The 26,201-nt window shown below is 43.0% G+C and overlaps 1 protein-coding gene across 2 annotated transcripts in view; it reads right to left on the bottom strand.

Annotated features, from left to right (window-relative positions):
- Nucleotides 1–26,201, bottom strand: part of NDEL1 (nudE neurodevelopment protein 1 like 1) — a 565,699-nt gene that overhangs the window by 356,467 nt on the left and 183,031 nt on the right. For both annotated transcript variants that reach the window (XM_044085020.1, XM_044085019.1), the window contains exon 2: nucleotides 16,758–16,855. In XM_044085020.1, coding sequence (XP_043940955.1) covers nucleotides 16,758–16,843 — 86 coding nt within the window. In that variant the 5' untranslated portion in view covers nucleotides 16,844–16,855. The remainder of the gene's footprint in view (nucleotides 1–16,757; nucleotides 16,856–26,201) is intronic.

The raw sequence follows: 26,201 nt of genomic DNA, 5'->3' as shown, positions 1-26,201 counted from the left end.
TTTCTGGTGCTGGGCCTCCTGGCCTGTGTGATCATGTCTAGGACCTGCTTGCTTAACGGAAGTCCCTTACTTACTTTGGGAGTATCAGCCATGCTGATACTTTGAGAGTCTGCAAGTCTGGGTGCAGCACCCCCCCCCCCCCCCCCCGCTTGAATCAAGAGGTTTGTGATCTGGGGAAGCTGCCTGGGAGGCTGTGATGTCAGGCTGTGCAGCAAGGGGTACCAATGCTGTCTGGGCCAATCTGGAGCAATGAGGATGGCCTTGGGTCCCTCTTCCCTTAACTTGATGAGTACCTTGGGAATAAGAGGCAGGTCCCTCTTCCCTTAACTTGATGAGTACCTTGGGAATAAGAGGCAGAGGGGGGGAAATGCATACACTAAGAGGGAGTTCCAGGGGAAGGTCAAGGCATCCACCTTCCATGCTAGGTGGTGATACTCCCTGGTACAAAATGTATTTAGCTGGTGGTTGAGGTGTCAAGCAAAAGAGATCCACCTCCGGATTTCCCCACACTTGAGCGACTTGCAAAAAGATCTTTTTTGTGGCGCGGTCATTCATGGGGGTCCAGTAAGCGTCTGCTTAAGTGGTCTGCCAGGGTGCGGTTGATCCCTGGTAGGCATTGGGCTATTAGGTGCAATCCCATGGAGGAGGCAGTCAGCCAGAGGTTCATGGCTAGCCTGCACAGAGGGTAAGATTGTATCCCTCCCTGCTTGTTGATGTACCCCATTTACTGTGGTGTTGTCTGTTTTGATAAGGAAAACCCCTGGCCTGAGATGGGGTTGGAAGGATGTCAGAGCCTTTTGCACTGCCATCATTTCCTTCTGGTGGATATGTAAGGGAAGGTCTTGGGCATCCCAAAGACCTTGGGTGCAACTGCCTGCTAGGTGGGTGCCAGAAATCTGAGGTATCTTCTGCAACTGTATCTGATTGGGACATGCAGGTATGCCTCCTTGAGGTCCAGAGTAACCAGCCAAGACCCCTTGCCCAGCATGGGAAGGAGTTGCTGTAACGTCAGCATTTTGAATTTTGGCACATTGAGAAAAGTGTTTAGAGCGGACAAGTCTAGTATAGGCCTCCATTGCTTTTCTTTTCTTGGAACAAGGAACAGTCTTGAATAGAATCCCTGGCCTTGTTCTTGAGGAGGAACCTTTTCTATTGCTTTTATTTGTAACAGCTTTGAAACTTGTATGAGAGCCTCTGCCCTTTGATTTTGTGGCAGGTTTGGCATGCCTTGTCTCGTTGGTAAGGTATGGAAGTGGAACCTGTAACCTTTGTCTACTATGTCCAGAATCCATTTGTCCTTGGTTAAAATGTGCCAGTTCTTTGAGAATAAGGATAATTTTCTGCCTAGAGGTGCTTCTCTTTGAGCCCTGGTCGGCGGTGTGAAAGTCAAGTCATTGTGATTGTCCCTGTGGTGCATCTGAACTCCCTGCGCCACTTCTCTGATTTGGTGGTTGCCATTGGCGGCCCCTGTAGGAGCCTCGGTATTGCCCTCTACCTCGAGCACGCCTGTTTTTTCCCCTTTGAAACTTGTCAGTGCCTGGAAAGGACCAATTCTTTGAAGAAGGCCAATTCCTGCTGAATCTGGGTGGCTGAACCTGGAGGAAATCCTTAACTGGCTGTACTGATTTTGCCTTTTCCTCAATAGACTTCAACACATCCTGTGCATTAGCACCAAAAAACTTCTGTTTTTCCAGAGGTGCATCCAGGAGCTTTACTTTAACATGGTCTGGCAGTGGCTGTTCTTTCAACCAAGCATGTCTACGTATAACGGCCCCTGTCATAGCTGCCCTACATGAAGCTTCCAATGCATCATAACCACACTGAAGAAAATGATTGCTAACCTGCTGAGTGTTATGAACCAAATCCTGCAATGCCTTTTTATCTATAGGCTCAGGAGAGGCTAACTTTCTGCAAATCATCCATTAAGTAATCCTGGTACTGAAACATATGAAAAAGACAGTTAAGTGACCTCATGGCAAGGGTGGAAGAGGTATAAACTTTTTTGCCCCATCTCTCCAGGGACCTAGCTTCCCTGTCTGCGGGCAGAGGGTTTTTGGCCGAGGAAGTAGCCACTCCTTTGGGCCCCTGTGAAATAGTTTCTAGATCCACAGAGTGGGCCTTAAAGAGATGCTTATGAGTTTCAGGAACCCTGTAATATCTGTCTGGCTAGATGGGAGCAGGAGGGAGAGAATCAGGGGAAGCACTGGAGTCCGAGTATACATCATCCAGGACATCCACCACTGGAGGAATAGCTAAAGGTCTGTGCTGGGGTAACTTAAGGAAGGTACGTAGCCTTTTCCTGGAGTCAGAAAATTCCTGACCCTGCCACTGAAAATGTTCTCTCATGGAGTGGAGAACTTCACCAAAAGAAATATCCTCTGGAGGAGAGGCAGAAGGAATTGATTCCTCAGCATCAGAGTCCTCGTAGGCCTGGAAGGATTCTTTCTGGGTATCTGAGTGCTCTGAATCCCCAGAGGCTTCATCCGAAGAGAGGGTATCTGTCTGCTCAGTTCTAGGCCTTTTATCTGCAGGTGGCTAAGAACCTCTGTCTGGATGCGACTGAGAACCTCTGATAAGAGAGATTAGATCTGCAGCTAGAGTCATGATCTGTTTATCAGTAGAGGGGCCCTGGGAAATACATTTAGGATGGGCCTTAGCCTGGCTGGCAGCCCTAGCAAGTGTGAAGGCCTTGATGGACATGGAGACCGGAGGCCTAGCTGCCCCACATGCAGGGGTAACTTTATCCACTGGTATGGTGTCAGGTAAATCTAGAGCTTCGGTTTCGGGAGGGAAATCAACAACCGGCACCGGGGAAATCTCCGGGACCGAAGTACGTGTTAAAGCGGTGTCGTCAGCCTGGAGCGGTTGAATTACCGCTTCCGAAGAGACCGATGCACTCGCAGAGGGCTTAGGCGTGGTATCGGTGGATGACACGGGCCGAGGATGTCGGTCCCGGTCCTTGCGTTTTTTGGTAATATGTGCTGTCAGTTGTTCTGACGGCATGATATAAGCGTAAGTATCACCAAAAAAGTCTTCGGCAAATTTTGCCCGGCGCCTGAGTGTGTTCTTATTAAAGCAAGCACAGGCCGAGACGTCGTGGTCTGGGCCCAGGCAGGGAAGGCAGTAAGAATGGAAGTCCTTATGAGGTATTTGTTTACCACAAGACAAACAATTATTAACTTTTTCAATTTTTTCTGACATCGGCTGAGGCAAGAAAAATGTTCCCCAACGGGGTACTTAGCTTTTAGATGACTTCGGTAACTGAAAACACAGGAGCTGACCGACCGGCACTTGCGAACTGCTTCTGCTTCGGGCACCGCGCTGCAAGAAAGACTGAAGAAGATGGCGTCAGCGGATGCCTTTATACCCCAGCCGCTCTGACGTCGGGGAGGAGGCGACATCAGTCGACGCCGGACCCCAGACTTTGGAATCCGGCCGACCGAAGGGCTGACTGAGGCAGGACAACCCATATGTCAGGACTGCAGTTGCATTCTTGAAGGACATCCCCTGGCCTGAGATGGGGTTGGAAGGATGTCAGAGCCTTTTGCACTGCCATCATTTCCTTCTGGTGGATATGTAAGGGAAGGTCTTGGGCATCCCAAAGACCTTGGGTGCAACTGCCTGCTAGGTGGGTGCCCCAAACAATGTCTGAGACGTCAGTGGTGATGGTCTGCCCAGAAGGGTGGAGGATGAAGGGGAGACCCTAGTTCTTGGCACTGGCCCCTGCCCACCAGAGAAACTCCGACCTTATACAGGGGATCAGAGGGAGAGAGGTCTCTAGAGGCTGTGAGAGTGTTGACACCAAAGGTTCTTTAGATACCACTGAAGTTTCCTCATGTGAAGCCTGGCCAGAGGAATTGGAAGGATGCAAGATGCCATGTACCCCAATGCTTGCAGAAACTTCCTCGCTGTGTGGTGACTTTTGGATGCCAGTTAGGTAAAGTAGACAGGCAGGGCAGGAAGCTCTGCTTTTCTGGGGATAGGAAGGCCATTTGGGATGCTGTGTCCAGCAGTGCTCTCAGGAAAATGATCCTCCTGGAGATTGTTTGCTTTGATTTCTTCTCATAGATGGTGAACCCCAATGAAGTTAGGAGGGTTTTGACAAAGTGAAGGTCCTGGAGCAGCTTTTTTTTGCACACTACCTGAACGAGGCAGTCGTCCAGATAAGGGTAAACCTGTTTATTTCTCTATCTGCAAAATGCTATGGCCGGGATCAAACATTTCGTGAAAACCCTGGGAGCAGTAGATAAGCCAAAGGGAAGAGCAGAGAACTGAAAGTGCTGTCAGCCTGCTCTGAAAAGCAGGAATTTCCTGCAGGACTCCCTTACGGGGATGTGGAGGTAGGCATCTTTTAGGTCCATGTTCACTAACCAGGCATTTTTTGTCATCATAAGCAGCAGCTGCTGCAAGGTTAACATTTTGAATTTGGGGACCACCAGGGAGGTATTCAGAATGGAAAATCCAGGATGGGGCGCCAAGTGCCCTTCTTTCTGGGAACAAGGAATAGCCAGGAATAAAAGCATTTGCCTGTTTGATCTCTGGGAATAGGCTTTTACTGTACCCTGGGATATGAGAGTTTGGACATGTTTTAATGCCTCTGCCCACTGATTTGGAGGCAAGTCTGGGTACCCCCTGAGAATTGGGAGCTCGTTGAATGTGAATTTGTATCCCTGAAAAATTATCTTTAATATCTATTGGTCCTTTGTTACAGACAGCCAATTTTCTTTGCAGAGGGACAGCCTTCCGCTGAGCTTTTGGTGGGTGAAAGGGAGGCAGAAGGGGAAGTGGGAGTCATTGAGAGTTTTTTGCCATAGAGGGATGGCTTAGAACTCCCTGCCTAAGAGGCGGAAGTGGTCCACTGTTTGGTTCTCTGTTGTCCATGGGATAGGGACCTGGATGGCCTGTCCCTGCAGGGCTTAGCTTGCTCCTATCTGCTAGGAGCAGGAAAGGACCAGTGCTTAGAGGGAAAATTCCTGCTGAATCTACGTTGAATCTGAAAAAATCTTTTACTCTTTGCATAGCTTTTGCTTAGTCTTCCATCTTATTAAGCACCTCTTCTGCTTTTTCTCCAAACAAGTGGTCTTTATCCAAGGGTGCATCAATTAATTTGGATTTGACATGATCAGGTAGAGGTTGTTCCTTCAACCATGGATTTCTCCTAATGACAGATTCAAACATTGCTGCCCTGCTAGAGGCTTCTAATGCGTCATATCCACAGTGTAAAGAGTGCTTTGCCACTTGACAAGTAGAGTGTAATAAATCTAAGTCCTTAGAATTGGCACAGTCAAAATATTTTGCTTTAATAGTTCCAAGAAGTAGGTTGTTGATATTTTAACATATGGAACTGACAGTTGAGAGCTCTGATAGCCAAGGTTGGAGAGGTGCAAACTTTTTACCCCATCTGTCCAGAGCTCTGGCATCTTTATCAGAAGGAGTAGGATTCTTTTCAGAACTAGTCCTGGTTCCTTTAGGTCAATGTGTAATGACCTCCGGATCTGCAGCAGGATTTCTGTACAGGTATTTGTGGGAGTCCAGTACTCTGTAATATCTGGTTTACTGGGAACAGGTGGGAGGGGTCAGGGGCTAAGCTGGATTCATGGAAAACACCAACCACCACTTCTAAAATAGGGGGGATGGCCAGTGGTCTGTGCTGGGGCAGGTCTAGAAATTATCAGCCTTTTCTTAGACTGAGGGAAGTCCTGAGATTCCCATTGGAAATGTTCCCAAAGGGTGTGGAGGGTTTCCCCAAAGGAAAGGTCTTCTGGTGGGGAGGCAGAAGGGATGAATTCCTCTGCATCTGAATCCTCATAAGTAGTCAGATGTTGTTGTTCCTCTTCAAAATCTGAATAATCAGATTCCTCAGAATCTTGTTCTGTCAATAGTTCAGGAGAAGGGTGTCGTCCTTTTAGAAGTTGTGGCTTGGCTACCCCTGATAAGGGAAATAAGATCCTCCGACATCTTAAGCATTTGGGCCTGGGGTGGAGGAGCGGGAGCAAGATGGTGGCTAGAGGTAGATTTTCTAGGTGTGGCCTGGCTTCTAGGCCTAAGGGTATTCGTTGGTCTGAGAGAAACGGTAGTCGGGTGTGAAGACATCAGTTTCTGACCAGAATCAGTAGTGTGAAAGACCTCCTTGGAAGCCGGTGCCTGTTTCGCGGCTCCGGACCCAACCGAGGCAGAGACAACCCAAAGGCTCTGAAGACGAAGAAGAATTCTGCTGCATACCAAACTCCAAAAGGGTCTCGATAGAGGCCTGTGTAGCTATTGTGTTGGGCATCAGGGGCTGTGAAAGCGCCTCACTCAATTCCGGAGAACTCACAACCTGCTTAGCGGAAGAGTTGTCCGAAGGCATAGCCTTGTGTGGTCTGTCTCTGTCTTTATTCCCATGTTTATTTGTAGGGTGTGCGGATTGTTGGCTGACTGACGCCATTTGTGAGGATGGGGAACGAAAATATCCATCCACAAAAAGAGCTCTATGACGAATGGTTCTTGGCATTAAAGAAGGCACAGAACTGGCAACAGGCGACATCGTAGTCTGGGCCTAAACAAGTAACGCAGTATGAACGGAAGTCTCGGTGTGGGATCTGCTTTCCACAGGTGAGACAATTAACTTTTTTGGACATCGGTTACTGCAAGAAAAAAAGATTCCCAGAGGGGTACTTAGCTTTAGACGTTTTCAGCTGTGATCCGAGCTCTGGTAGCAACAACCGGCACACTTGTGAACTGCTTCTGCTATGGGCTCCGCAGCAAGAAAGACTGATGTAATGGCATCAGCTGCCTTGTTTTATAGCACCGATGACTTGATGTCAGTCTACAGGCGACAGCAGCTGATGCAGAAAAACACGAACTCCGGTATTCGATCTGGCTGAGGGCTACCACAGCAGGGATAACCCACAGGTGATGACTGCAACAGTGAAACACGAAGAACATCTCCAGATCACATGCAACAAAAGCAAGAGAAATCAATGGATAAATGGGAAAGAAATTATGGCTGTTACCTTAGCATTAAAGGCATTCTAATGAATTTGGGCACAGGGAACCCTCCGAATCCTTATGGATGACACCACAGTCATGTGTTTTAACAAGCAAGGTGGGACCTCCTCCTACATGCTATGTAGTCTGGCAATGCAAGCTTAACCCAACTGCCCTAAGGGCTCACAACTTGGATATCTAAAACTTACTTCTCTAAAAGCATGCTCCCAGTAGTATGTTCTAAATATTACAAAGGAGAAAAGGAAAATGGAGAAAAAAATTACAGCTAGCAAAGTAGAAAAGCCTCACACTTTAGTGCCTATTCAGGAACTAGGAATCAAACAAAGCTCGAGTGTCACTAGTCCTGAATCACCTGTCAGACCTCTATGAAATAAGCACATCCTAAGCATTCTTAAAAGCCCATGTTTCTGCAATCTCAGCCTGCCTACCCCATGGATCCCTCCTTTGTATCCTCAGCTACCAGTGAAACAATTTCTAAAACAAGTGCTGCAACTTAGACCACTCGGAAAGGACACTGCCCCACCATGAGACCTCAACTATGTTTTAGAAAAGCTAACCATAGTCTTTTTAAACCAGCTGCCTCACCCTCTTCTCTCTGTACATATCTTGGGAGATACTGCTTTGGGTGGTTGTGGCATCTGCTAGGAAAACCTTAGACCTACAAAAAACAATGTGCAAGAAACCATTTTTAATTCTTTACTAGGAAAGGGTGTTCCCCAACCCTACCTTCATGCCAAAAGCGTGACAAAATTCCTTGAATAAAGACACTCTTCTCAGTGTTTTTCCCACGAGGCCCCAGGACAACAAGAAAAGAACACTGCATGCTTTGGAAGTGCATAGACTATCAATATTATATTTGGACAAAAACTGGATCATAAAATCAGAACTGTTTGCTTCCTTTGGAAAAACAGGGAAGGAAAGTCAATAACTAAGCACACATTACAATGGCCTGCCCACTTTATCTGAAATAGCAACTCTGTCTAGGGAAAGCCAGTGCAGTGTCATGTTAAAAGCCCATTCAACTAGAGATGTAGTAACCACCAAGGTATTCCTCAGAGCACTCAGTACCCAATCAGTATGAAAGCAGCTATTTGTCCCTCAGTCCACCCCTTTTCAAGGTATTACAACCTGGGTGTTGCATCCAAGGCAAATGCAGGATTTTCACTGGCTATCTGCAAGGCCTGCACTCCTAGACAGCCCAGTCAGTGCCAGCTTCTCACTGGACCAATACTCCGGAAGTCATCTCATTGAGGAGTACTGCACATTAGGAACTCACCATAACTATGGACGTGTGAGTGCATTCATTGTTGCAGTCCATGTTTTCCCCACAATCACCCCTCCCATACTTCGTGGACATACTGGTGTTAAAGAATACACTATACAAGTTTTGTCCCCCACCTTGTCCCTCTTCCCCCTACCAGGCACCCTCTTCATTGAACATGTGTAAACCCTGAGGGTAAGAAAACACAGAATACTTAAATCTAAGTTATCATCATTTTGATGTTCTTTAACTCATCAAATGATTATAAAATTACTCAACGCTTGCTATAGATGTTAAAAAACAACTACTCTGCTTGCTATATGTCAGTCAAAAGTAAGCCTCATTAAAGTTGGGCAAGTAAACTTTCTACAACAGCAGATGCTTAAATTATCACTGCTGTAGTAGCCTTAGCTATGTTGGTTATATCCTGCCAAGTATATAACTGACAGACAGCTTTCAAAGCTTCAGGGCACCTTCCACATGCCCAAACTGTCAGGCAGCTTGAGCTGACCTGAATGTCAAGCCCTTCAGGGCTTTCCTACCAACAGAGAAATGGAGGCTGATCCATGAAAGGTCAATGTTAGGAAGAAAAAAAAAAAAAAAAATCACCACAACCTGGCATCACACACAAAAAATAATGGGAAAGAAGGGATGGAGTGGCTACTGCAGTAGTGATCATTTGAACATCTACTGTATGTTAAGTTTACTTATGCAACTGTACTATGTTCATCATCACTGCTGCAGTAACCTTAGCTATATGTGTAGATTACCCTAGCTTACTAAAATTGGAAGGTGGAAGAAGAATCCAGGAGCCCTTGGAGAATGGTCTTCGCAAAACCTGATCTGTACCCTAGCTTACTAATCTTGGAAGGTGGAAGAAGAATCCAGGAGCCCCTGGAGAATGGTCCTCACAAAACCTGATCTACACATAGAGAAGGAAATAAGTTTATAATTCTTTGTAAAAGTATATACAGAGGATTGCACCTTCCAAAAAATTTCTAGAAACCAACTGTTTCCAAAAAGCCACAGATTAAGCCAAGACTCAGACAGTGTATGGAATAACCTCTCTCATTTTTAAGTTCAGTAAATAAAATAGGGTAATGGATAGTTTTAAAGTAAACTTGGATACCACTTAAGGCATAAAACAGATTAGTTCTCAAATTCAGTCTCTGTGGAAAACAAAAGTGTTGACTCACCATAAGAGCTTCCAACTTGGATACTCTTCTTTCAAAGGTCAAAGTAAATCAGTATAAAACGGTTTTCCATGTTAAGAACCTCAGGTCAGCCAGATTAGCCAATTCAAACAAAGCAAGTGTTAGCTTCTTTAGCAAAAAATTAAGATTCCAAGAAGGTGGCAGCAGTTTCCTGGGAGGCCTCTTAAGTAGAACCTCTTTCAAAAACCTTTTGACATGAGAAAGTATTGAAAGGGGAGTACCCGTCGGTAGACATGCTGAAATTGCCAATAAATGAACCTTGCAGAAGTAAGAAAGGCCATAAGAAAGTAACTCACAGAAATATTCTAAAACTAGAGAACAACTAGACTTGAATGGGTGGTGGTTATGTTATTGCTGGCATCAACTAGAAAATCTTTTCCATTTGCTAATATTTGATTTTCTAGTAGCAGGATTTCTTACCTCCATTAGTGCTGGCTGCAAATCTGCAGTAACAGGTTTCTAAAGGAAATTAAGATCCTATCAAGACATAAATCAATTGTGGTCAGGGTGCAACACACACCTGATCTTGTGTGAGAAAATCCATTCTGTGAGAAAGCTTGTGGTAAATGCCCCTGGCCATTTCCAACAGAAGAGAGAACTACTGTTGCCTGGTCCAGAAAGAAAGCCACCACAGTGAACTTGGGGGACTCCTCCTGAATCTTCAGAAGTATGCTGGATATCAGTGAACTGTGGAAAAGCATACAGAAACATTTCTATCAAATGAAACAAAAAGGCATATGCCTTCCAGGCGTTCTTCCACAGACTTCTGGAACAGAATCTTGACAGCTAATTATTTGTATAGGAAGCAAATAAGTCTACTATTGGAAAACCCTGCAAATGGTTCAAACCTTGGAAGGACCCATAATCTAGTCTGCATAAGTGAGGGTCTGCCCTGTCCTGCTCAGGTGGTCTGTCCCACACCATAATATTGCTATGACGGGATGAAGGATGCCTGTAGAGTGAGACTGTGCTTTGAAACTATATCCAAAGCTAACACAGCTAATTTGCAAATGGGGTATGAACTGGAACCCCTGACTTGTAGATGTACCACGTGTGTGGTGTGGTCTGAAACAACTTGAAGGGGCCCTGAGGATCAAAGATGATTCAGAGAATTGAGTGTCTTGATCAGGGCAAGCATATCTTTTATATTTAAGGTAACTGCACCTGTACTACGCGTCTCACACACTGCACTATTATCCCTCCTGAAACTGCTTCCCAAGCAAAAAAGTCCTAGGCATCCGAGATGGCCAACTGCACTGGACTACAGACAGATAAGGGGAGCCATGAATTTAGGGATATTTGCTGTCACCACCAAGTAATTTTTCTACTGACAAACCACAGCACTAAGATTTGAAAAGACAAGGGATGTTGATGCTGGGACAAGAGAGACTAGGAATAACATTGTATCTTCTCTTGTGAAGTCTTGCCATGGTTATTATGGTGAAACAGATACCATGAGACCAAAAATCCAGAGGTATCCCTTCTCCGTGACTGAAGTCTGAGTGGAAAAACTTTAGAAAATCAATCTATTTTGGCTTTTTTTCTCTGGAAGAAAATCTCTGAACAGTCCCGTGTGAAGGAGTTAAAAAGGACTTTTGAATTTTCTCTTGGAATTCCAATTTGTGAAACAGAGCTCTCACTCAAATGACAGACTGCTGACACTTTGAAAAAAAGAGTTTGCAACGATAAGAAAGTCATCTATATGTGGAAAAAATGGACATACTGTAGCCTGCAATAAGCTATAACTGGAGCTAACCATTTTGTGGACACACTTGGGTGCAGTGGATAGTCCAAAGGGTAAAGCAGAGAAGTTATAAAGTGATCCAGGCAAATAAACCATAAGAAACATTAGAGGACTGGATGAAAAGGAATGTGTTGATCAGCATCTTTTAAATGAAATGTTACCAGGAAACCTGAATGAGGAAGAAGAGGTAACATTAAGTGAGATCATTTAGAAGCACCATCATAAACTAGGCTAAGAAGAAAGATCCAGAACTGATCTCCAAGCATGTTTTTTCTTTGGCACTAAACATCCTTGAACAAAAACCTTTCCCCAACTTGAGAAGGAGGATCTGGTTCCATTACTTCCCGTAACAGCATGTAATGAAGTTCAGGTGGAAATAAAAGAGATTTGTCTGGAGGATGAGGAATAACCAATCCCTTGGCATGGCGGAATATCCTCTCACCGTCATTTATAACCTTGAAGATCTTCGGAACCAATTTGTCTGAAATTACCTGTTGCCAATGAGAAGTGGAGATTCAAACTTACTGGAAGGAAAAAAAGGACTGCCACAGTTGAAGGAGGGAACAAAGTCTGTTAAACAGCCTGACTAGTTGGACTGTTCTTGGGTTTGGGGCTCCTGAATTCATTTTTCGAACACCCTTGCCATTATGCCAAAATTGGACGAGGAGTTGGAGAGTTCCTTAGAAATTCTGAAAAGGGAGAGTAGAAAACTCGAGATCCGCTGATTTAACTTGCCCCCTTGATCACACTTTTTGATCACCTATGCAGTAAAGGAAACAAAAAGTGAATCTCTATCCAAAAGAGAAAATAAAATCCCATTATTCACATCCTCTTGGAAAGTTCTAAGAATGCAGCCATGCAAACCTCCTCAAAACAGTACCAGAAGCCACTGCCTTGGAAGAATCATCATCAACGGAGTCATACACATAGAGAGCAACAACTAGTACAGCAGAAAAAATTAAATAAGTTAAACAGACTTTTCTCACAAGAAGAAAGCACAGACCAAACATTTCTCATACTTTCGCTACCAATCATAATAAACATTAACATGCAAGTCTAAGAATTCAAAATTATGAAAATCAGAGTTGAAGTATATACTACTTTCCTGCACCCATCAATAATCTTCCCATCCTTATCAGAAAGGTGGGCTAAGAATCGGCCAACTGTTTTGCAGCAACAGGATTATTTACACCTATAGTCACTGGGTCAGGTTTGGGAAGAGAGCATAAAAACTTAAAAAGACTAAGGAACTTTATACATTCTGTCTTTTTGGAGGCAGTAGGCTGGCTATCAAGGAAATTACAGGCCCAGAGACACATCCTCCAAAGCTCACAGAACTCGAGCAATTGGTGAAGGTTCAGGAAATTCCTTCTGTAATAGCTCAAAATTTTTTGACAGACTGAGAAATCTTAGTGTACTCCCTTTGGAAATGCTGATAGTCTGGAAAAAATCTGAAAGCAAGATGAACCCCAAGAGGAGAATCAGAAAATGCGCCTTCCAATGGCGTCTGAATCAGAAAACTGAGGAGAAAATCTGCATCTGTCCATTTATCTTCCTGCCCACATTCAGGAAAAGAGGTATCTTTCTTTCTTTTTACCATAAATAAATAAGGATCAAAATCCTGAACAAAACATTGAGACAGATCCAGTAAACCACTTCTGTCTAAGGAAATTTGAGAAGTAGACAAGTGTAGTTTTCAATTTCTTTTTGGCAGAAAATATGGGGCCAATAGTGTTATAAAGAACAGCAGCAGCTTCTCCAGGGATAGGCACAATATTTTGACAAAACAGGGAAGCTTTCCCTGTTCCTCTCAAAAAATCAACAGTGACTCTCCCTTGCCTGCTGAAGGGACCCCAACAGCTGCACAGGATATGGTAAGTGCTACACCAGAGGGATCCTGGGTAAAACATAACTGGTCTCTGGTATAACAAATGGCCACAGCAGATTAACTCACCTGTGACTTGAGGCAAACTGCTAGCCTGCTGTGGTGGCAAAGGCTACTTGCTTAAGTTTTTCAAGGACCGACCACGGGACAAACGGTTTGTTCTAGGGTAAAGCCAAAAATTGTACCTTTTTCCTAGGGAAAACAAGCAGCAAAAGGGGAAAAATGTAGACATTTTTTCACACAAAACACAATAAAAAAACACTTTAAAACACATTGCCAGCCCACAAAAGTAAAATAAACACAATTTCCATAGAAAAAGTGCTTTTTAAATAGCTGTAAACAACTTTTAAAATGATAGAGAAAAAAAAAAGCGTGGTCTTGTTTAAAAGTACAATGCTGTTCTCATGACAGTCTGTTAAAACACAATCTTCTTGAATAGAAGTTTTTTTTCCCCAAAAGAAACTTATCTGCCAAGGAAAGAAACAGCACAAGCAGACTGTTGAGCCGCACATGCTTCAGAAGAAGCAAACTAGTCAGCAGCAGTAAAGTTCTGAATGGCTTGGCACCCAAACTTATTTTTTAGTTAACTCTGCTTGAATTGCCTGACAGCTTGGGTGCATGGAAGGTATGCTGAAGCTTTGGAAGCTAGCCAGCTGTTATATCCTTGGTAGGATATAACCCATGTAGCTAAGGCTTCTGCAGCAGAGTGATCAATATAATGAACATTGCTAGATCCTTTCATTACCTTCCAATATGACAAATGGGTCCTCGAAGCCATGTGGTGGATCCAACCAGCAACTTCAATGTTCTAGCCTCGAGCCACTTAATAATTTTCCTGCCTACAATGCATCTGTCCCCTACCTACCTCAAATCTAGATTGACACCTATAAGCTAAATGCGAGACACAGAGTCTCATCTATGAAACAAATAATCCTTTAGGTCCAAAAAAAGGAAGGAGGCAGGTGAAAAGGTTGTATTGAATTGTTACTGAATATGGAGTGGAGTTCCTTTTCATTGCTAGAGCAGAACATACTACACTAAGCTTGGGTAAGAAGTATGGCTCCTCTTTACTGTTGGAAGAAACAGTGATACAGTCAGTCAGTTTGAGTCTCTGCCCAGAAGACCAGTCCCCAAGGGGATGGAAAATGCATTCCAGATGTTCCCAGCTCTATTGGACAAGCCCCCATGAACAATTCTATTGGCAGGCATGTTATTACTGATATGACATTTGGATGGACTCCGAGGGCTAACCTGAATTTTGTGCTCCTGCTTTAATTTTAACATCTCACCAAACTCAAGGTCATCTGGTGAAGAAAGGAGAGATGCGGCCCCAGTTCTTCAGAGTTTTCATCATCAAACACTCTAGAAGCAGGGCTGGCATGCATACTTTTCAGGGTCATTCTGGGTATTTTAAAAGAAAACGACTCCAGTAAGGTATACAGTTTGGTCAGCTTCCACATAACTAGAGCTACTAAAGGGTCTTTCTGAAATAAATGAATGATAGTTGCAGTATGTGTGCACCCCTGAAACAAGAAAGCTCAGAGGACACTCCTTACAAGATTTCCTGAAATTGGGAGGAATACAAGAGAGGCTGTGCAAAGGAATATGTGTAAATACCTGACATTGGACTGTCTTTCACACAGATACTACTTTGACTGATACTTGGAAATTTGATATCAAGACACCAATGATACAGACGCTGAGATATAGGTCAGGTGCTATCCATAAGTGGGTTCAAGCAGGCCTGGTAGCACCAAGGGGTAAATATCTGCATGGCAAAATCACAAGGAAATGACAATACTCCAGAACTAACTAGAGTATTATGATCATAAAAAATCTTCATCATGAAAGAAATGGGCATATATTTGGCAGGATAGCAGGGAGTGGTGGAAGCAAAAATTTGAGATGCATCTGGAAGAAAGGATACCAGAACAGAGGCAGACAGTTTCAGGTCTGTCATGAGAGGCAGGATAACTTAACCGGACCTGGGGATGGGAATAGGGCTCTACAACTAATACAGCGGGGAGATGGATCAGGAGTCCTCTGAAATGCCTGCTTCGCCATTGGTATAAGTCTAGTAGATGACCTATCTGTGCAGAATGTATGTCTACAAACTTTATTTCTCCGACTATCTCTCCTTGTGTCTGCAGCCAGAGGACTGCTTTTCAGATGGTGATCAGATTAAGGAGTATGAACTGACTGCAGCTTCAGGAGCTTCCAACCTTTCTGTGATACCTCCTGGTGGTGTCACTGAATCCCCTACACAGAGCACACCTTTTGATATCTTATCAGAGATATTGACAAAAAAGCCACCTGAGGTATTTATCTGCAGGGAGAGTTTGCTATCCAAATGGTACTCTGTCAAAGAAACCACATCAACAATGAAGGCCAAAGATGAAAACTGAAAAAAAAAAGAAAAAAAAATGCCGGACACAGCGAAGTTCAAATAGGGGAAAAAATAGCTCAAAATAATAAAGAAAACCTGTAGATATGAGAAAAAGGTATCCCAGGGATAGCAAATGTATACCAAGAGCTTCCATGGAAGGAAAGAACTGAAGGTTTCTAAAAAGCAGTCTATTTTTATATAAAGGGGTGGGGTGTGCAGCTTGAAAAGTCCTGTGTTGAGTGGACTTAACACTGGTAGCCGCAGTTTTGATTCTTTTCAGTCGTATCTAAATATTAAAGCAGCACTGAAAGGAAGAAGTACCTCGACTGTTGGAGATTTTGGATCTGTAAATTAAGCACGATTATCAAGAACTATAAAGTTACTAGATTATTAACACATGAAAGCTTAAGGCAGCTATGAAAATACCACAAACTGTAACTGAGAAAACAAGAATGTCAAATTCAGAACACATAGATAGGAGCAGCTCACTAACAATACTTACAAAGGTGAAAAATGGACAACAATCCAGAAAAAGAAGACCTAAGGTGATCAAGATAGGAGTCAAATGAATTGTAAAAACAAAGACTTTAACAGTACACACTTGGTCTACATAGTCTACCATTTTTCAGACTTCCAACATTTCAGAGTTTAAAACTAATTATGATTCTTATGTAGCATTTTAATTGGCTGTGTGTACAATGGCAAAAAGGTACAGTGCAAATATATTTTGTACAATTTTTCCAAAGATTGAATCAAATCAATACTGATGTTCCATCCTGTTAAAGGATAATATAGCCTCCTCTGAGTTTTAACTGCATGTACACCTGTTTAACCGTTCAGCTCATCATGTTAGTTCTTTCTGCGCAGTTTTTAGTTAAATAAATAAAAACAGTTTGGAATAATTACAATTATTCTACCAACAACAGGTAGGATTTCACTTTTTTAGGTTACAATGCACTTAGCAGATAACAGGATAGTAATATTGGTTGATGGGCCAAATCATCAAGTTGCAAATGAACTAGATCTTGTTGACCAGAGCTCAACTAACACAATCTGCACACCAGTTTAATACATTACAGCTCGTCATTTACTCAGTGCAACAAGTGAAAAGAGGGATGCCTCAGTCGCATGTTTTTTGGTTGGCAAAAGAAAAAAAAGGCACTGGGAGGGGGTGGGGCTTAATCACTCGCATTAAAAAAGAAAAGTTTTATACAGCCAGAAAAAAAAAATTTACAGGTACCATTTTTTTTTACTTTCACAACAATCATTACACATACCTTTTTTTGTACTTCACAGAAAGTGTCTTCCAGTAGGAAATTTCTTCATCTGCACTAGAAAATTCTGGTATGTCCTCAGCATCCATGACTATAAAAACCTGAAATTAAAATCCAGAAAATACATTTAGAGTCATCACAAATAAGCCACTAAAATAAAAAACATACAAAGGAAATAATGCACATCCTAACATTTAGTCAGATGTGATGAAGTCATCTGATGATATACTATTCAAACAATATGCTGGACATACAGAATTAACTAATAAGCAGAAAGTATATTTACTTCTTAGACTACTGACGTTAAAGGGGGTAGGACATCACCTATTGGGTCACATTGTTCTCTGGTAACTGAAAAAAAATCAGTCTGCACATGGGGTGCTAAACAACTGCTCCAGCCAAGAATACTGTCCCAATATAAACACAGGTGGAATTTAAGTCACCGTTAATTTGCAATGAAAACTCCTGTTTAATGCATTATCCTCTTGGTCCAGGTCATGGCTGGTTCTTGGAACAGTTTACTTCCTTTGTTAACAAAAATAAATATAACAAAGTAAGCATTTTTTGGAGATTTAGGAGGCCATATATATTTATTTAATTAAAGCTTTTCACCAGTTCTTACAAGTTTTGATATGGGTTGCACTGATAAATTCAAATGGAAAAAATAACCCAGGAAAATTTTTCATTTTAAAATAAAGTACTTGGAAAACATGGAACATATCTAATTAGACCATCCTTTGACACTCTCCCAAATTTCCTGCTATACTTTCCTCATATTCACAGAATACTTGGCTAGTCACACTGCAAAAGAATATCGATTGAGCGGTCCTTTATACAAAACTTGTTGGAACTGTAAGTAACTAGCTTTTCATCAAAGATGAAAGAAAAGTAAATTATTTTAAATCTGTTAAAAGTTTAAGCTGCCCTTATATTTATCTCTGTGGTAAAACTTCTTTTAACTTTCCTGCTCAGTTCCATGTTTTAGACAAAAAAAGTTACTGGTTTACATTTTTTTTGTTTGTTCAGGAACCTTAGTCTTTTATTTTTATTAGCAGTTGTGGGAAGATTGTATCTCTGCATTACTCTGCACTTCTATTTCTACAAATAGAATTACTTTTAAACATTATCAGTTTGTATTTTAAACCCTGCTGGGCCATAGTCTTGCAGTTTTTATTCACAGTTGTGACAAAACTGTGTACTAATATTGCCAGATTTGAGCCTTAGACATTTATTAAAACTTTTTTTCCATAAACAGTATTGCTGGTAAATTTCTGCATAGTTGGGTGCCTTATATAAGAAGTTATGTACTTATCATAGCTTGGCATCTGTGTTGTCCATTTTCCCACTGATAGGTTATGGATTCGACCCTCAGATCTGATTCGTCAGCATTTCCAAAACTTGGATCCGAGTCTCTAGCTCCTCCCTCTATCCATAACGCTCAACACCATCCTCAGCTCCTTAGATTGAGTTTGTTGCCTTACTGCCACTATTATAGACATGTAATGGAGACAAGAAAGGCTTGAGGGTCAAACCATGGAACACAAAGGCCCCCTTATCATCCAAAGATCCTTCTATGAGTGACAAGGCCAGGGGACGGCTGGAAGGGAACTTGAGGAAGAATGAAAATGGCCAGCACAGATGCCAAGTTATTAAGTACATAACGTCTAAATCCAATGTTGTCCTTTTCATTCCTCCTCACTGATGTGTTAGAATCCCCAGCTATGCAACTCTTGGGCAGCCCTCAAGGAAGAAAAACGCTGGAGCACTGTTGAACCAAAGAAAGCCATGCTTCTGGAGACCATGTCCAATTTGTAATGTGCAACAAAGGTATGAATCTTTGACCAAGTGGCTGCAGCACAGATATCATCAACTGAAATTCTACAGAAAAACGCAGATGAGGTAGGCATAGACATGGTGGACTGGGCTCTAGGAGGTTCAGGCAATTCCAAATTTTCTTTGAGAATAAATAATTGAAATATAATCAGTAATCAATTTGGCCAAGGCAATTTTGGAAACTGCTTGCCATAAATGGTTAGAGGAAAAGGATACAAACAGCTGATCAGACTTCCTGTATCGTTTTGTTCTGTGAAGGTAAAAACGTAGTTGCCTATGGACATCAAGTAGATGCTGTACATATTCACCTTAATTAGTAAAGTTTGGAAAAGAAAACTGACAATTGTATTGATTGACTACTGTTAATCTCCATGGCCACTTTAGGCATAAAGGAAGGGTTAGTTTGTAAAGATACCCTATCCTTATGAAAGAAGACATAAGGATGCCTAACTGATAAGTCCTGGAGTTTAGAAATTCTTTTAGCTTAGGTAATAGCCACCAACAGGATTGATTTCCAAGAAAAAAAACTTCATGTCACAACTGTTTGGTGGTTAATCTCCATAGCCACTTTAGGCATAAAGGAAGGGTTAGTTTGTAAAGATACCCTATCCTTATGAAAGATGACATAAGGATGCCTAACTGATAAGTCCTGGAGTTTAGACATTCTTTTAGCTTAGGTAATAGCCACCAACAGGACTGACTTCCAAGAAAAAAACTTCAAGTCACAACTGTTGGTGGTTTAAAGAGTTTCTCAGTTAACCCTAGAGGACCACTGTGAGGTCCCAAAGAGGAGTAGGATCTTTTATAGGAGATCTAAGGAGGAAGATCCCTTTCATAAATGCTTTACATAGCCTGAAAGCTGATACAGAGAGGGATTTGTTTTCATCATGAAAATTGGATATTGCAGCTATCTGAAGTTTAAGGACAGAAAAGCTAGCCCCTTCTTTGAAAAGGGTGCTGAAGAAAAGAAGAATGGTCAAAATAGGCACTGAGGGGGGGGGGGTCAATGTTTTCTTTAGAAGCCCATACTGAAAAACTTTTCCATTTGTTTTTGTAGACCTTCTTAGTGGAAGCCTTAATAACGTTATGGACTGGAAAAACCTCGACTGTCTTACTATCACTGGAATCAGGGAAACCATGCAGTCAGCTTGAGGGTGTGGAGATTGGGATGCTGGAACTGTGATCGATGAGGCAGGAGGTCCTGAATGGGCTTCAGTATCCATGGAGGACATCTGAGGTGAGTCCAGAAAAAGGGGAACCACACCTGAAGAAGCCAGGAGGAGGTAGTGAGCAAGACTGAGCTCTTCAGCCTGCTGGCTTTCTGTAGAAACTTCGGGATCAAATGAATAGGGGGGAATAGCATGGAGGAGACCTGTGGGCCAATCACTAATCACAGCATCCCTCAGTGACTCCCGCGGAGGGAGGATCAGAGCAAAGTACTTGCTAAACTAGTTGGGGGATGGGTCACAACAAGGTTGGCCCCACTGGCTAAAAATCATGCTCGTTACTGACTGATTGAAGAACCACTCATGAAGAATCAGAATGGACCTGCTGAGTCTGTCTGTAAGGGCAATGGTTTTCCTTGGCATGTGTTTTGCAATTAGAAAGCAGTCTAAAGAAATAGCCTCATGGCCTCTCTGCACAATGGGTAGGAATGAGCTACTCCTTGTCTGTCAATGTCCAGACTACTGACATGTTTTCTGAAAGGACAACAATAATCCTCAGAGGGTGAACATCCTGAAAAGCTTGCAACGTTAGGACAGCTCACATCTTGAGGACAGTGATATGCAGCTTGGTCTCTGAAGGGGGCCATGTGCCTTAGACCATTTTTCCCATGTAATGTCCCTCACCCCAAATGGGAAGCACCTGTGGTCACTGTGGCTACGGAGGGGGGCTGCCCAAAAACAGGTAATCTGACTGTATATCCACCACTGAATATGACGTTTGCAAACTGGGGTGAGTTTGATGGGAACAGATAGAGGCTGGTAAAGAATTCACCACTGTACCACTAAGGTCCATTGGAGGATTCACATAAAAAAATCTTGCTACAGGGACTAGAAGAAGAGCTGCTGACAATGATCCAAGAGTCTGTAACACTAATCCTGCAGGAGGGGATGGAACAAACACAAGTCCCTCACCTGAATTCTCAGAGATGTGATCCAATGAAGAGGTAATGAAGCCACTTGATTTGTTGTATCCAGCTGAGTTTCTATGAATTTTAGGTTTTATACAGGAGTCAAGTTGGATTTGGCAAGATTTACTGTCATGCCCAGGGAGTTGGATATGGAAAGCTAGTAGTCCCTGGCATGAAGAAGTTGATGCCTTGGGGTGGGGAGGACCCAATTGTCTAGTCAGGGAATCACCTGGAATCCTCTAAGCCTCAGGTAAGCTGCTATGACTGTCAAACATTTGCTGAACACCAGAGGGGCTGCAGTAAGTTCAAAGGGCAGTGCTCTGAACTGGTAGTAATTGGCACCCACCTGAAAGCAAAGGTGTCTCCTGGAGGGCCTGTCTATTTTGATGGGATAGTACACACCCTAGAGATCTATACAGCACATCCAATCATCCTTGTATAGGCAGGATGGACTGGACTGTAACCATTCGGAACGTTTGACTTCTTTATATATTGATTGAGATTGCTTAGATCCAGAGTTAATTTTAGGTCCCCTGTTTTCTTTGGCACTAAAAAGAAGTGGGAGTAAGTTCCCTATCTTATTTGTTCGATCAAGACCTTTTGGATGACTATTTGTAGCAGCTTTTAAAACTTCTTGAGCTGCGTACTCCCTCTGACTGTGTGGAATGTTGGTGAGTTTCCTCCTGGATCCTGGAGGTGGAAGGGAAAAGGGAATGTAATAACCTCTAGAGATTATGCATAGCACCCACTTGTTTGTAATGTTTGTCCAGGCATCTGGCTGCAGGGAAAGATGACCCCCAACTGCCTCTAGAGATGAGCAATCAAGCAGTGCTTCAGCAGCACTGATAGGGCCTGTCAAAGAAGGAATATCTGAAGACCTGATTCTGCAGACCCCCTCTGTCTCTAGGGTGGCATCTACCATTGAAACCTCCTCCTCTGCCTCTGAAGGAAGAGTCTCTGCACGGATCCTGAAAAGGCCCTTGAGATTACTGGAACCAAATTTTCTTCCCTCCTCTTTGGTTTCAAGGAAAGGTCTGAGGGGTAGAAAACTTTATTCCCACGGCAGATAGGGTCTTCCCTTCCTGCTCGCTGTGGGTAAGAATTTCTTTCATTGTTGGCCCAAAAAGGAGGAACCATCAAAAGAGGCATTAATAAAGGATGCCTTAAAGGGTTCTGCAAGTTGCATAGCCTCATCCAGGCACGTCTCCGGCTGCCATGAGGTACCTTCCGCCATATGGGAGATCAGCCTCATTGAAGAATTAGCAATGGATGATAGAGTAGCCAGTTGGGAAGAGACCTTTTTGAGGCCCTCTGCTAACATGGTCTCAGCAAGAGAGTTTGAGAGCTCCTTGAACAAGTCTCTTTGCAAGTGGGTAAAGTGTGCCAAATAATTTAACTTCAGAGCAATGTGGCTGAGGAACCGATGCACTTTCTGTTCAGTGGACAGACAAAGGAGATCTGCTTGGCTAGCTCCTTTTTTGTGTCTTCCGCCACAACAATGGCATCGACTGGGACGCCCTTGTTCCAACCTGCTGGTGGGACTAGAAATTTATCAGGACACTTGGGAATAGGTTCGACAGTGTCTGGTTCCTTCTAGGCCCGGTGGGAAACTAGGTCAATAAGTCCATCTACTCTGGACATAGAAGGACCCACCCGAAAGCCTCCAAGAACAGTGACTCTTTAGGAGGAGGAAGTTGGTCAGACCAACCAACTTTCTGTTTAAATATTTCTAGGATGTCTTCAAAGAAGATGTTATCAGGTGGAGATCGAGGGGATTCTTCCCCATCATAAAGTCGGTGCCTTCAGTGAGGGACTCCATAAGGGAGTCTATGTAGCTCCTTTTGCACAGTTTCTTCTATGGAACCTCCTCTGTGGGGTCTTCAGGACAAGTATTGGAAAAAAGGCGGAAATCCTTAGGAGGGAGAAAGTACAGTTGTGTACACTTGCCATAAATGTAGATGTTCAAGTGTATTCACTGTTGCAGTCATTACATTTGGGTTATCCTGCTGGCAGGTTGCCCTCAGTCGGCCTGAATTCCAAAGTCTTGGGTCCTGCTTCAGTTGCTGTTGTCTCTTCCCTGACGTCAGGTCGTCAGGGTATAAAAGATGCAGCCGATGCCATTTTATTCAGTTTTTCTTGCCCCAGATGTCAGGTGCCCCCAAAAGGGTGGGCTAAAATTATGTAAAGAAAAAGTACAGTTGTGTACACTTACCATAAATGTAGATGTTCGAGTGTATTCACTGTTGCAGTCATTACACTTGGGTTATCCTGCTGGCAGGCTACGCTCAGTTGGCCTGAGTTCCAAAGTCTAGGTCCGGCATCGGCTGCTGTCGCCTCTTCCCTGATGTCAGTGCGCCAGGGGTACAAAAGATGCAGCCAACACCATTTTCTTCAGTTTTTCTTGCCCCAGATGTCAGGTGCCCCCAAAAGGGTAGGCTAAAAATATGCCAATAAAACATGCAAGCACCAAAATATATATGTTATACCTTCATCTACAAGTAAATACACCACAGAGGTTGTATAGATTAGAGTAGTGCAGATAGGTTCCAGCAAAGATAAGGGGGGTGGAGGGTGGGTAACCTGATAAGGGGGATGGAGGGTGGGTAACCTGGACTGCAACAGTGAATACACTCAAACATCTACATTTATGGTAAGTGTACACAACTGTACTATGTTCTTCGTGTTCCACTGTTGCAGTCATTACACTTGGGTTGAATCCCAAAGCTACGGTTGGGAGGCTGGAGCTAAACAGCGTTAGGAGCAGCTATGAGGCCCTGCAAACCTGCAGTGGCAAAGCCTGCCCTGGATTTAGAGTAGAGTGGTAAATGATAGTGCTTTGTAAAGGTGTGCACTGAACTCCAGATAGCAGCCTCTAAAGTGTCTTTGGTTGGTACTCCCCTGAGGAAGGCTGCTGAAGTGGCTGCTGCTCTGGTTGAATGCGGCCTAATGCCCTTAGGCACTGGCTTGCCATGTTGTGAATAGCAGAAACGAATGTAGTGGCCTATCCACTTTGAAATAGTCTGCTTAGAGATAAGCCTTTCCTTGTGATCCTGCAGCATATGCCACTAGTAGTTGCTCAGTCTTTCTCAAAGCTTTGGTTCTGTTCAAATACAAGCGTAGCTGTCTGTGTATGTCCAAAGAATGCAGAATTCTCTCCCCCTTATTCTGTGGGTTTGGATAAAAAGTAGGCAGATGAATAGTTTGGTTAAGGGCCACACTAGACACTACCTTAGGCATAAATGTCGGGTTGGTCCTCAGAAAACCCTGTCTGGATAAAAAAATTATAAAAGGTTCCACAGCCATGAGTGTCTGTAGCTCTGAGACTCGTTGTGCAGAGGTTATTGCCAGGAGCAGAGCTGTTTTCCAAGATAAAAATTTGATACCAGCTGTAGTGGCTGGCTCAAAAGGGGGAAAAGTGAGTTTTTCCAAAACATAATTGAGGTCCCATGCATGTATTGGTGATCTCCTTGGAGGCCTTAAGTTTTTGGCTCCTCTGAGGTATTGCCTTAACAAAGGATGAGAAAAGATTGGTGGCTCTGTATTGTAATGAGCCGAAATGGCAGTGGCATGAATTTTAATTGATGAAAAGGATAGGCCTTTGTCCAGCATCTCAGTTAAGTATTGCAAAATCTGAGTAATATTTGGTACTGCTGTGTCAATTCCTTGTGCCTGGTTCCAGGCACAGAATCTCTTCCATTTTCTAGCATAAGATTTTCTAGTACTAGGCTGCCTGGCCTCCAAAATGACATCCACCACCGCTTTAGTGAGAGGTGTGTTTTGTATGACTACATTATCCGCCATGCTGCCAGATTTAAGGTCTTGAGTTGGCTGTGCAGGATCTGATTGTTTTGTTGGGACAGTAGATGCGGTACTTGAGGTAAGGTCCAGGCTGGGCATTGAGACAAGTTCCTTAGGAATTGATACCAGTACTGGCGGGGCCAGTCTGGGGCAATCAGTATAATTTTTGGCTTCTCTTGTCTGACCTTTAGGAGTACCTTGGGGAGGAGAGGCAGTAGAGGAAAGGCATATACTGTTAAGTTTTTCCATCTGAAAGATAGGGCATCCACTTTCCATGCTTGTCTGTGATAAGTCCTTGTGCAGTTTATTTAAAATTATATTACTAATTGCATTCTGTATTATTTGAGGTTTTACTAACTGGTGGTTAACAGTTTTGACAAGAGCTTTCTTACTACATTTGACATTGATGGGATAAGCAATGAGTCAGTGTTTGTTTCCTAAATACTTGTTTTGGCTTCCAGTTCAAATTTCTGTTACAAAGAAGTGATTAAGAGTCAGTAAGGCATATATAGTGTTTAAATACTTGAAATTATGTTAAAAAATGGTCTGGCATATAGATGTTTAAAAAACAGGTTTTTGCATTTTGTATTTGCATGCCAGTAATGTACATCCTTTGCAGGTTAAAAAAACATGAAAGGTCAAGCTATGTGCCTTTTCAGATTATTTTTTTCTGATTAAAAATGGTTGGTATAATACTATATTATGTACCTGAACATATACAGTATCAATTTTCAGATCTACATTTAGCAATCATACTGGTCATATTGGCCAATAACTGAATGGGACAGCAGGGTCTTTGCCTAGTTTTAATATAGTAATTATTAATGATTCCTTACAAGAGAGCAGAATATAAGTACACATTGAGGCAAAGATGCATTCCTGCAGTATTGGAAGAAATGCCAATGTCTGGGGGGGGGTCATTGCTGTCAAAATGAGAGATCAGAGCTTCATGGTTTCAAAGCAAGAGGTTCTTAGTAAATCTTCAGCTACATACATTCTGACTTTACTGCTAAAAGTTTTATATCTGAGGGAGTAGTGAGTATACTGGAATCATAATGGACTTGTTGAAATAGCTAGATCCAGAGCAGTATTCATAATCAGCCTATACCCCACAGCAGGGTTGTGATAGAGGGGAAGACAGTGCATTCAGACAGCAGTTGTAAGACCTAGTAAACTAAGCAGAACAGGAATTGGCGTTGGCAGAATTGTTGATGGCAATCTATGACCTGAATGTACATATCTGGAGAGGCAGAGCAGGATAGGACGACTCCCTGGGAACACATGGATGGGGCAACAGAAATAAAGGATAGCCCATTCTAGACTTTTGTCTGGTAAATGACATGATGGTAGGAAACACATGGTTCAGAAAGACAGTCACAAAATTACATACAAAAGTGGGTAACATGCAGCTCACGTAGACTACGGTGCGGGTCAGGTAAGTGTGCGATAGTGACGGAGTTTAGGTTTAGGGGTGGGTTAAGTGAGTTTTGGGGTTAGGGTGCGGGTAAGATAAGTGTGCGATAGTGACGGACCTTAGGGTTAGGGTTAAGGTTAGTGCATAGATAGTTGAGTATGTAAGGTTTAGTGTAGGTTTGTAAGGTTTTTGGTGTGCTTGTGTTGTGTGTGTGTTTTTCAGGAAAGGTATTTGTTTTGTTGATTGTCGAGATTTTGGTTTGTCGGGC

The sequence above is a fragment of the Protopterus annectens genome, chromosome 10.part0 (genome assembly GCF_019279795.1).
Source record: "Protopterus annectens isolate FY-2018-M chromosome 10.part0, PAN1.0, whole genome shotgun sequence".
NCBI lineage: Eukaryota > Metazoa > Chordata > Ceratodontiformes > Protopteridae > Protopterus > Protopterus annectens.
This window is presented reverse-complemented; position numbering and strand designations above follow the sequence as displayed.